This window comes from Semicossyphus pulcher, unplaced genomic scaffold, assembly GCF_022749685.1.
Source record: "Semicossyphus pulcher isolate SPU_LCO1_2020_fin unplaced genomic scaffold, fSemPul1.0.p SCAF_18, whole genome shotgun sequence".
Lineage (NCBI taxonomy): Eukaryota > Metazoa > Chordata > Actinopteri > Labriformes > Labridae > Semicossyphus > Semicossyphus pulcher.
In genome coordinates this window covers 11242238-11254967 of record NW_027211691.1, presented here as the reverse complement: position 1 = coordinate 11254967, position 12730 = coordinate 11242238, and the positions used below count along the sequence as shown (strand labels likewise).

Sequence of the window (12730 nt, the reverse complement as noted above, 5' to 3'; positions counted from 1 at the left end):
GAACACGAGGCCCTTTGCGCTTTGTGCCGAAAATCTTTTAAACTGGGCACGATGGATATGTTGGCTTTGGACTCCCATATGGACCATTTGTACCCACCGTACCATACCATAAGTAACTGACGGGTATTGTACGGTGGCCAGGAAGGGCAAACTCACTTCAACAGACCAAATGTTTTCTATTTTAAGAAAAAGGCTGCAGCTTCAGAGACGATATAAATTTAAAAAAACAATTTAAATGTCCGAAACAAAGACAACAACAGATCTGAGCTTTAAATGAGAGAATGTGCTGCACAAAGATTAAACAAATGCATAAAGCATGCAAGCATGCTGCAAATTCATAAATGATGCAAATAAAAACAACATACAAAATGTATATACATATATTCCAACTAGGATATGCTCAGTATTACCACTATTATTTTACTGCTAGAGAAAAGCAGCCTTACTGGATCACTCAGGGTTCCTTATTCAGTTAGACCACCCACAGATGTTCTCAGCTGCTCAGATAAACTGCTTTAAAAACATTCAATGTTTTTCAAAGTACTGTACTTCACTTCAGATGCGGACTAAAATAATCTCAGTTTCAAAAGAAATTCTAAAGGTCAAAGCACCTATTATGTTTCATAAGTGCATATTCCTTCATTTGGTTTGACATTCACACATAACAACATTCAGAATTTGTGCATAGCCTCTAAAGAGAGCCGAGCATCTCGCCGGAGAGACTGCAGAATGACTGCACTGCTGTTTAAACTGGACTTAAAAGTGAAATATGTCATCGCCATGGAAACTCTGATGGGACAATTTCACTGTGCTGACGGTGAAATTGTCAGTGCCGCTAATGCTAATGTTTTCATTAATGTGTCGGCACAGAGTCGGCTGTAGCTGGACGCTCTGATGAAGTGTGTGACTTCAAAGTGACTTCATGACGGATTCCACCGTCGATGATACGTTTATTTAAGAGCGATGTTTGCCTCCAACCAACAGTTTGTGTTTCAAAGCTCTTTTAGCCAGCTGATGGATATTCTCATTAAACCAATTGCATCGCTGTCGATGTGCGCGTGGGAGTGTGTGTGTGTGCGTACTTAACATTAGCACACTTTCATGTCCCCTTCCTCATCTCTAAAACTGATGAGATTACAAGTAAGTCTCACTCTGTCTTGTTCTCTCCATTAATATTTTCTGCATTAATGTCTCATTGTTTGGCTGAGTGACTTTTTGATATATTACCCATATAACTCTATTTCCAGTCATTACCCATCATTTAGGCAGCACGTGGTAACATGCACACGCCAAGCCATAAATTGGATCTCACTGCTTCACTTCCAAACAATTCACATCAAACAGTTCTGGGTAGAATGTAAAATTGTTGGCCTATATCTGCATTATGTCACATCTTAATATTTTAAACACTGTAATACACATGTGTACATAGATACACTCTCACTCTCCACAGTCCCCTGACCTACACTTCTTCCCAATTCGGCGGTCTGTTTCAGCTGCAAGATTTCCGCTCTCTCCCTCTGCTCTGCAATTGCCACAGCTGCCCTGCGCTCACACTCATAGCCCCACCACCACCACCCCAGCATCCACCTGCAGGCTCCGGCTAAGGGGGGGTTCGAGATATTATCTCATCACTCCTCAAATTTCTGCATGTAAAATAAGTGTGCGAGGAGTGATGAGGTCAGAGCCGGGACGCCAAACACAAGCTATGTTCTGCTGCAAAAAAAACATTTCAAGCTATTACAAGCGTGAGTTGTCTGACTGAGATATACTTCTACTTATGTATACTTATATGATTCGGCTGTTTGTATTATATGCAGTTGTCCTTCTACTAGCAAAGCACATAAAAAGTAAACATGCTTGTGCATGTTCTTTTTTAGATATTACATGTTTTAAATCCCACACAACAATGCATGTTCTTCCACATACACACATGCACACATATATACAGTATATTGTTAAATAGTTTAAATTGCTACTTACTTTAGTTTTCTTTTCTTTTCTTTTTTTGTAAGAAATGTTTGAAACACTTTGTTCTGCTTTTTTTATGGTGTAACTCAAACTTAGTAGCTAATTGGCTGCCTCATTGGCTGCCTCATTGGCTGTTGTGTAAAAAGGGTAGGCATAATAAGCCCAAACTTCAGTTTACACCATTTCAGCTGGTTTAATCCCTAAATGCATTTCTTATGTTTATTGTTAACGGGCCAGTTCCCCAATTTTCAACCTCAGTCCTATCATGCTATCATGGGGAGCTAAGGCCATTATAGAGGACGCTATCCGCTTCTACAATGGGCCCTGGAAAACCTCCGCCAGACTAAAACGCGTCATCTGGCGGAGGCCAGGGAGCTTGCTAAACTACACTTCCTCAATCTAGGACGCCCGCCTCCGATGTCTGCAGTGTGTAGTTGAAAAAAACACATACCGTAAAATGTAATCATTTGTTCCGTGAGATGCCTTGCAGACATTCCACATTTACCAACATTTTCATCTTCCATTAGCCTTCCCTTCTTCAGTGCACATAAGAACACGACGAGTATTCCCTCTTTATTGGTACAGTCTAGTTATAGTATAATAGCGTAGCCATACAAATACAAAATATAAGAATGTTTCGAAAACAAAGAAGAAGCTGAAGGTGCAGATACACAAGGTCACGTTGAACCTGGATTCTCTTCTAACATCTGACTGCATGTTTCTTTTGACTCACCTTACAGGAGAGAAGATTCTGGGCTTTTGATTTATAAAGAACACCTGCCAGTCAGCCAGGTTGCCGTGGGCGACACTAACAGACCAGGCTCGGAGGCCAAGCTGACTGTTGGACCGCTGCGCTGCCAAGGCGATAGTAAGTGATGTGTTACTAAATAATTAATTTGAGTGAAGGGCTACGTGGCATGATGAATGATGGGGTTGTTTGGGAGACAAAAGCTCTGTTGTGACGATGAATATGATGAACACGGATCTTTTTTTAATATTTGAGGTGTGTTGGAACCAGAAGGGTTTGGAAATGTTAAAAATGAATGATTGAATGAGGGACAAACAAGAAAGAATTCAAGCCAAGAGCTTTGTTGTGTTGAAAAAGTGCTCCAGCTATGCTAATAACAGTGGAGGAAAAATACAACAGGAATAATACAAACAGATAAAGGAATAAAGAATCTATCTAAGGACGGGCACTGGAGCAAAATTAGATCAAACTGTGTTGATCTTATTTCACTAGTTTTTATTATACACACTGATTGTCTAGCACAAATGGAGACCTGCTCCCTCTGAGTCCAGACGTAAGCACACAGTGGGTTCTACCGCAGGATACCAAGGTGTGCTCTGATTAAAAGCGGGTGAAAAGGTCAGCTATGTAGCCAGCAGCTAAACTTCACTGTGCTTTAGAAGTATCTTATGATCTTATAAAGAACTTCAGACCTTACAGGGAGTCTGCACGGGGAAATAAAAACTGGTGTGAGAGTTCTTGGTTAGCTGCAGGTGTGAAAGGGACCTTTCGGTGAGGCGAAAGGACTCGCAGCCTAATTGCTAGGAAATGTGTGCGTAAATGACTTTCTCCCGGTCGGCTGCTGAGAGAGGTGGTTTCATTTTAAAGATAAGTCTCAGCTGGTCGTGGAGGCATGACTGCATAAGCTTTGTGAGCTGCTCATCAAAGGTTGGAACATGAGATTACCTCCAGGTCCTATTAACATGCAACTTTTGAACCTGCGGAAGCAGAAAGTAGTTCTTTTTATTTGGTGTTAAAGTATTAATCTCGAAGATTTTCATTTCGATAAATGTCTGCTAAGTCACTATCTATCACCGAATGAGGTAACACAATGGTGATTGAGCCTATGGCCCACTGATGAAAGCCTTAGCATTTGCAGTATTACAGACTGGGTGTCTGGTGCGGAAAATCACAAGTGGCGCCCAGTTAGTGTCGCGTTCTCCATCACCCAGCAGTGGTTGGTCTGCCAGAGAGGGTAGGCGGAGCTAAGCGGCTGCTTTTCCAGTCTCTGTAAGTGTTGCGAGTAAACAGTAATCTACTATGGCTGAATAAACAAAGAAAAGATGGATGACTACAGATACAACTTCAGAAATAAGTGAAAATCCAAAGAAAAATAAACATTTTGTTAGTTAGTTAGTTTAGTTACAAATGTAACAAAGGGAGCCAGCCGTGGACATCTGATTAGCTACGTTTTTCGCCGTAAGGTGCCGCCAAAGAGAAAGAAATCTTCTAGATTGTCACTTTAAGTTGTAGAGAATACAGGAAAAAAACACTTGAGCCAGTTTGTTTTATAACATGTGACTAATTTATACAGAAAGTGAGATGATGCTTAAAATAAAGGTCACTATGCTGTGCGATAAAGATAAAGACAGTCCTGCCTCTTTAGCTTGCTTTATGATGTCTGTTGAACCATGGCAGTGTTGTGTCATAAATGCCAACACATCGCCAGAGCAGGTCAAGTATCACCGCATGGACTATCGAGCACAAAGACCTAAAAAAGTAGCATCGCATTCTCTTTTATCTTTGGTCCAAAGAAGGTCATTTGTGACCCTCAGGAGCGGGCTCTCTGTTATGCGGGGAAGCAGCCTAAAACCAGACTGGAGTGTTTCCAAAATTTAATTAAAACGGAATAAATTAGCCGTGAGGATACTGCTTTCTGAATATGATAACAAGTGTTGGCAAACCAGTGGGGGACATTGTTAGGAACTGAAACTTTTGACTGATAACCTGCCATGCATAATAGGTAGTGGGCTCTTGATAAGTTACAAAAGACACATGCTCTTGCCTGAAAGGCAGGATATAATGGGTAGCATCCTCGGGGTGCTGGGAAATGCTCTGATGAACTTAAGCGACTCCTGCTTCTCCTTACTCGACATGCACGCTGCTTTACTCAACCTCTCTCTGTGCATTTTCTGCACTGAGTGGAAATTAAACGTCTAAACCAAGCTGTTGCTTTTATTGATGTGTTCAGGGATATAATAGTGGAAACTGAACGACGTGTGTAATACAAGGGATCAAAATGATAGTTATCCTTGAGTGGTAGCTTGCTACATTCATACACTTCACTTTAACTGTCTTAATTGGCATTTTTAAGCAGCAAGTGTGGTTTGCAATTTCCTGCAGCTGCAAAGGGAAGCCCGTTATATTATCTACACCCCTCACTTAACGCCTGCATGTACAGAAAACGGCAAATGATAGGTTGATTTGTTCTCTTGTTGTTTCTGTACCTTTTATCAGGGAGGCCTCTGAGTGCAGCCGCCCGAGTCAGTCGAGGGCATCCAGTTGATTTTCTGGCCCGTTCTGTAGCTGCTTCACAGTGGTAGCATGAAAAGCATCAAATCCTGCAGCCACCTGTCATACTTTATGAATAGATTACGCTCAGAGTACATACAACTGAGCATTTGCAAACACACAATTCAACAAAAACATTATATTTCTTTCTTTTATCCTCCTCGCTCATTTCTGTTGTTTATTCTGTTGCCAACAGCCAATTAAAAAGTGTTAGTTTGGTGTAGTTGTGCAGTATAAGCTCCTTTATAATACCTCAGCAAATTAAAAAGTCATAACTAAAACAACAGAATTAAAAAATAAAACATCGAAAGAGTGCATTGTTCTTAATTATCTCCTCTCTTCTTACGTGGAAGAGAATCTTTCCTCTTCCTTAATCTCCTTTCCCACTGGAAACAAAACATTATTAGTGATTCTTGGACTCTATAATACATTCAGGCGTTGTTAGCCAAACCTTTGGAAAGAAACAGACCTCTTTTGATGATTAAAAATGTGCTGCTGATGGTTTGAATGGGGTCTTAATTAAAAAGTATCACGAGAGAGAACAAGAGAAAACACTTCATGCGTAACGGAGGACGATTAGGAACGTTGTTATTCTGGGGTTGCACTCGTGTGTGAAAATACAGTGTTCTTCTATCCACACTGTTACCATCATTTAAAGAAACAGTTGCTTGATTTATTTTAGACTTAAAAAATGTATCTTTTGTATATTTGTGGATCTATAGGCATATGAATTTCTGCTACTGTGTGTGTGTGTGTGTGTGTGTGTGGGCGGATAAAAGTATCCGACCTCTATTTACAGACTCCCCTTCAAAGCACTCATCCTCTCATCCTTTTGTTCTCATCCATCTTGCCTTTGTTGTTTTTTCAGCTAAACATCAGACATCAGATACTGCCAACACACACACACATACACACACACACACTGAGAGGCACTTTAATCCATGCTGCGCCTCTTCCTGTCTATTCTTCTAATCAGTGTTGGTACTCTGCTCTCTGCGGGACTTTGGATCACCTGGAAGACACGCACACAATTGTAGCGTGCTTTCATTTTGACCACCTTTCTTACTTCCTGATTCCTGAACCTGAGGTGTTACGCTTTGTCCTGAATCCTCCTGCAGTGTGTCAGTCCTGCAGTGTGCGCTGCATTGCTGTCAGGTCGGTTAAATTGATTGCATCACACCCCTGATCCATCTGTTATGGCGGCTAAATGAAACATTTCTCATTCTGAATCCGAGTGGGCTTTCACACAAACTCATAAAAGTGAAATGGATAATGGAAAACTTATCTTAATGATGTAAAGCCACACAACCTTTAGGAATAGCTCTCCCTTCAAGGGGATATTCAGTAGCTGCAGGGAAGGAAAAACACACCAGCTATGATGCATACCAAAACACCCACTAGAACTGGTGTGTGCACACGAGGGGCTTGACGATATCTTGAGCTTACCCATATCAGGCTTCACCACTGTCCTACCTCGCTACCCAAGTGGCTACCTCCAGGGCTGTAGAATGAAGCCAACATGAAAGTTTCAAAAACTGCAGTTCCCCTGGTGGCCTCTTGAGGCTGTCTCCAAAAGTGAGTCAATCCCCAGGTCCCATATCCCATATTAAAAGCCCTCCTTTACAGAGGCATTTAACATGTTTACAGCCTGGTACAAAAACAATCTTGGTTTCTTAAGCTAATTTCTCTATTAATAACAAGTCTACGGGGGTTGAATTTGACTTGAATTTCACCCATATACTGTCAATAGTGTGTGTGTTGTTGTATTGTTTTTAATTGTTTGTATTGTAATGTGTGTTTTTTAGTAACAGTAACACAGATGTAAATTAGCTATATAGCTAACTCTGGCACAACAGTTGTGTTGTACACAGCCCCTCTCAAATAAAGTAATAAACTAAACGATCCTTTTCCGTATAGTTCAGTGTTTAAGACGCACTTTTAACACTTCTCTTTTTTCATCTAAAAAGTGGGCAGCATCCTATATACCAGTGTGATCAATATACCAGTATAAAATACAGAGAAAGGTATTTTATTGTGTTACAGTATTTTACCCAGAAGATAGCGCTATTTTCTAGCTAAAGCTTCATCACAGCCTGCACCGTCATGATCGCCAGTGCAGCTGCTATCCTCACAACAGTCAACGTTACCGTAGGCTGAGCTCAACTACTGCACTGGTAGCTGGCAGGACTGCAAACTCAACGTGGTGAAAACAGATGGTAGGCTGTAATTTGTGTTTTGAATGTGTTTCAAATGAAAAGAACTTGAAATCATGTTGAAATACACGTTTTTATTAATAAATAGCTATAGAGAACCTTTTTCCCGCTGGGACACCCCCAAAAACAGACTGCGTCTTATATTCCAGTGGGATTTATACTCCAGATTTTACAGTAGGCTACTCGTGTAAATATGCTGTGTTTACAGTGTTTGTCATACATTAATTGATTTGTGGTAGCCCATACAAGAGGGTCTGTTGACTGGAGTTTTGAGAAGAACAGTCGTATAAAGTTACCAGGAGGGGACATGAGGCTCTGATGGTTAATTAGCTCATACGCCAGCTAATTAATTAGCCTTGGGCATTGACTGGCAACATGGCGTTTGCCAACCCCCTGCGCTCCTCTCCAGCTCCACCCTCTCGCCCAAATATTGTCACTTCTTGCTCCAAAAAACCAACGTGTCAAAGACCAACGTGTCAAACTCTTGGCTTCAAACTGGCTGTCACTAACCAATTGGTGACGTCAAATTGGCTACGTCGATTACTCATACAGTATGTGTTAACCATGCACATAAAATCTCAGTTTTATAACATTCACTCCCTTGGATCAGCTAATCCTGGTTAATGCAGCTTGAGTAGCTCTTCTTCTGGTGTATGCTTTTGGCATGATTTTCTCCCTGGAGGCATCAAAGAGCCAAGAGGCTGCTCAGTTAAAAAGCCTCAGGCCCACTGTGAGTCTTCTCTCATGCCTCGTGATTGTGACCCGAACACGAATCAGACTTCTTCTGCAGTAAAAAAGTAACACTTCATTTTAATTCTAGAACAATAGATTCAACCTACAGGAGAGAAAGCAACGTCAATCTGCGTCTGGCTTCCCAAACGTATTACCCATTGAGAAGCTTCAGAACAGAGCTGTATAAATTTCTCAGCCGAGTGATTTTTGTTTTTCGAGATTGCCTCTGCCTCATCCTCTCGCTTTGTTTCTTCTTCTAAAACCAAAAATTCAAACAGCATAGAGGGGAAGTAATCTGCTGTGTGATGTAACAAAGTACCAGAGAGGTTTTGTGGGAAGTAATATCCTGAGGGGAGGAAAAGCAAACATGGATTTAATCTTTAGTGCAAGGCAGCGCGATCATTACGATAATAATGCTTCATATTTTATCTATTGACTGCTCATTTTTCATAGTAAAGGGAATAATTGAGTGGAGCTGTGCAGTCTCTGCAGACTGCGAGTGTAGGAATACAGCTAAGAGTGCGGAATTTCCTTCTCTCATTTATTTCCATGTATTCTTCCGCCCCAGACAGGAAGTGGCCTGGTTCTGTCGTAGGGGCGCAGAACATGACAGAACACCTGCCCTCGCTCCTCACTGGTGTCGTGCTCATTATGGTGCCTTCATCAGCAATCTGGTTCCACTCTCGCTAATGTCCCCTCATCACAGAGATGCCAACATACAAACAAACCATGATTTAATGACCCATGACATCACATCTGTTTGTGTGTGTGCGGGTCTATCATGTAGCGGTATGGCAGACACAATTATAGAAGATGGATCCTTCTGTCACTTTACGGAGCCATATTCTCTTTGTCTTACTCTATTATCCACCGTGTGTGTGTGAGCGAGGAAAAAAGAGTTATCAGTTTTCATATTGACTGACCAAATTAACAAAGTAACTTTCAGACGAGGATGACTTTGAGGTATGTTTGCAGTAGCGCCGGCCAAGACACCGGAACGCTGAGCATACATTATATATGGGCCCATTACGGCATATTAAACATATATTAAAAATTTCACACGTGGATAGGTGCTCCGTGTATGATTGATGCCTCTCGTACTGGGCATGAAGCTCTGTCTCAGTAAGAGCAATGATGATTGGCTGCCATATAATGGCTTTTCTTAGACAAATGACTAATGTCTTGGGCAGTCAGGGAAAGTTTTAGTAAAGAGGTACTCGTGTGTGTGTGAGTGTGTGTGTGTGCATTTCTTCGGTGGGCACAAGAGCGAGTAAGAGTACAACTTTCTCTGTGTGTGCGTGCGTGCTCCAGCATTAATGAAGCCCATTTCCACAGCTAGTTTAATGGCAGCCTATACAGTCACAGGCAGACAGAGAGGAATTAGTCCCATTTATTGATGTTAAAAGGGTTTGGACATTTTAATAGATGAAAATGAAAATAAATGACTGCAAATGAAGCGACGCAGCATATGTACTATTATTACAATGTAATGCACCTGCTATGAGGCATGCTCGGCCTCATGATTGAAGAAGAAATGAAAGGTCACAGGGGTCACACGTGATAGGTCAAAACTAGTTCATTGGTTTGTCACTTTTCATATGGCCACATCTGGTATCTATGTAATTGATGTCTTCTTAAAGGGATAGTTCGGGTTCTTTGAAGTGGGGATCTAGTGAGTAGCCTATACTATGTAAAGTAAATGACAGTCAGCACGGCCCCTGTTTGGAGACACAAGGGGTCACAAGAAACACGTACTTTAGCCACTTTAAAAATCCTACTAATAAAAAACATTTCAGTTAAAGTGTATGCTATAGTTTTGAATATTTTAACCACTTTACTTTAGCCCTTTTTACACTGCGGTTCTGCCTCAGCACCGTCATGCAGCCTTTGCCATTTAACATTGGATCAAGCAATACCAGCGTAAAGCCGCCCCAGCGTGTGTTTTTACAAAGCGTACCGGCGTTGTAGAAGCAAAACGTGCACGAACAGCGCATGCTTCAAATACACACACACACCGCTGTTCCGCCCTGTCGGCTCCGCTGTTTACACTGACGCCGTTACGCCTCTGTTACACCTCTGTTACTACCACCGATGCAGGCCCACCATTCTGCATCTGTTTTACATAAAAGACGGACCGTAACAGAGGCGTAATAATCCCGCCTTGGACTGACATTGTAAAAGGGGTGTTTGACACTAGACAGCCCTTTCCATAGGTTTTTATTCGTACAGCGGCTCTGTATTACTATGTATGCTGTGCAGTGTATCACGCTGTATGTCAGCTGTTTGGGTCAGAAAGTACAGTGGCAACACAGACTGAAATAAAACGTATCTTTTCTAAAGATATCACAGGTGGTGCATGCTTGTGTCTGGACTGTTTAAACAAAGAGTGTCCTGGTCACCATTTACGTTGCATGCAGTTCTTTTGAGTAATAATGGCCTTAGACAGCTGTGGCTAGCTACGTTAAATGTAAACACGAACACTCCACGCATCAAAAATGTTCAGTATACAGTATATCCCTTAAAGTAATAATCTCTTAGATTTTCATGTAAATAAATGTCTGTTAAGTCACTATCTATCGCCGAATGAGGTAACACAATGGTGATTGAGCCTATAGCCCACTGAGTGTTAATTCTGCCTTTGCATTTGCAGCATTACAGACTGGGTGTCTGTGGTGACATTCGCGGAAAATCACAAGCGGTGAGTAGTTAGTGATGCGTTTCCCATCAGCCAGCAGTGGTCGGTCTGCCAGAGAGGGTGGGCGGAGCTAAGCGGCTTCTTTTCCGGTCTCTGCAAGCGTTGTGACGAGTAAGCAGTAATCTACGATGGCTGAACAAACAAAGAAAAGATGGATGACTACAGATACAACTTCAAAAATCAGTGAAAATCCAAAGAAAAAGAAACTTGATGCTCAGATGAAGGCAAACAGTCTGAAAAGGAAAGCGACCGTCAGCGAGGAAAATCAAGAGTTACAACTGTCTGGTAAAATTGGGACCTATGCGCCTGCAATTCCTATTTATTGCCACTAGGTGCAACTAGAACAAAACTGAGATCTTCGAGATTATATCTTTAAGTTTTAGTCTTAACATTGTATATCAAGAACATTATTAAAAGCTTCTCAGGTCTTAAATGACAGACATAACCTTATTACCTTAAGATTCAATGTTTCATTCGCTGTTTTCACCGTGAATATACCTAGACTATGATGTCTCACACATATGAGATGAAATGCAGGTCTCCATGGAAATTGTATTATTAGCAAGGATGAATTATGCTTGTCGTCTCGCAGACAAACAGTTTTCAGAGCCATGTAAGAATATATAACAATGATATCTGAGCCATGCCCTCAGGGGCCTTTCTTTAAGTCTGATGCGTCACCTTCAAAGATAGGTGCTGCTTTCTCTCTTGTTATATGAGACTATTCTTAGGCCTTTGATAAATAATAAAAACATCTCCTGACAATGTGCACATGAAGTAGGTGGCAGGATAATTTGTATGTGGAAAAGTTAAATTAGATGGCACAGTGTGTGCTTCCTCCGACAAACTGTGAAATAAGTGCTGGAGCAGACCAGCGATCACAATCACACTGTGGATACATGCAGCCAATGTGAGGTTATTATTATTAAAGTGCAGTCTATTCTGCCTGCAGCCGTCTGTTTACTGTACAGGGTTTTATATTTTGAATCCCATGTGTTTTATGTGAGTGTGTGAGCGTGTGTGCCTGGAAATGTCCTTGTTAATGACCTGTGATAGTGCAGTCAGTCATCCTTACCATCTGCGGGTACTGGCACATAACCCATCTGGTCAAGCATCGACAGATGAATCATCTAGTTGGCTTGCAGACCCAAACTTCACCTCAAACGGCATCTCACATCATGTCAGCTGCTACAGTTCAGTGGGCTTCAATGATTTATTTTCACCCTGTGGTGTAATCCAGAGGTCAGCAGCTGTTTTATGCAACATGATGTTTCAGTCAAAGGCGTTGATTGATCTAAGTGATGTCCACGGCGTGCTTTTAAAGCAAAATAAAAACAGCATTTATACATGAAGGGCAAAACATATAATGATGATTTAAGTGGAGGAGGGGGCAGCTGCAGACGTGCCTATTATTTTAAGTTATGATCATGATTCTTCTTTATTGATCCCAGTGAGACAGTTGGAATTGGGTTGTCTAGTTAAATGGTTTGCATTGCATGTTTAGCATATGTTGTCAATGTTCTATCTTAGTTTAGCATGCTAGCTAAGGGTAATTAGCACTAAACACACAGTACAGCTGAGGATGATGCCATTAGTTTTAGCATCATTGAGTCTAACCCAAAGTACTGAATACAGTGGATCACCAAAATTGGTGCAGTTCATCCTCAGGGGGACATGAAAGTTTCTACCAAATTTCATGGCAATCCATCCAATAGTTGCTGAGACATTTCAATCAAAGCCAACTCTTACCCTCATGGCTGCACAAGAGGAAAAGTCAGGGGATCTCCAGTGTCAGCATGTAGGCATTAAGAATATCTGTAC

The 12730-nt window shown here is 41.4% G+C and overlaps 1 protein-coding gene across 1 annotated transcript in view; it reads left to right on the top strand.

Annotated features, from left to right (window-relative positions):
- The window catches only part of cntnap2a (contactin associated protein 2a), a 397107-nt gene that overhangs the window by 331913 nt on the left and 52464 nt on the right, over nt 1-12730 (top strand). The window contains exon 17 of the mRNA XM_069666987.1: nt 2712-2839. Coding sequence (XP_069523088.1) covers nt 2712-2839 — 128 coding nt within the window. The remainder of the gene's footprint in view (nt 1-2711; nt 2840-12730) is intronic.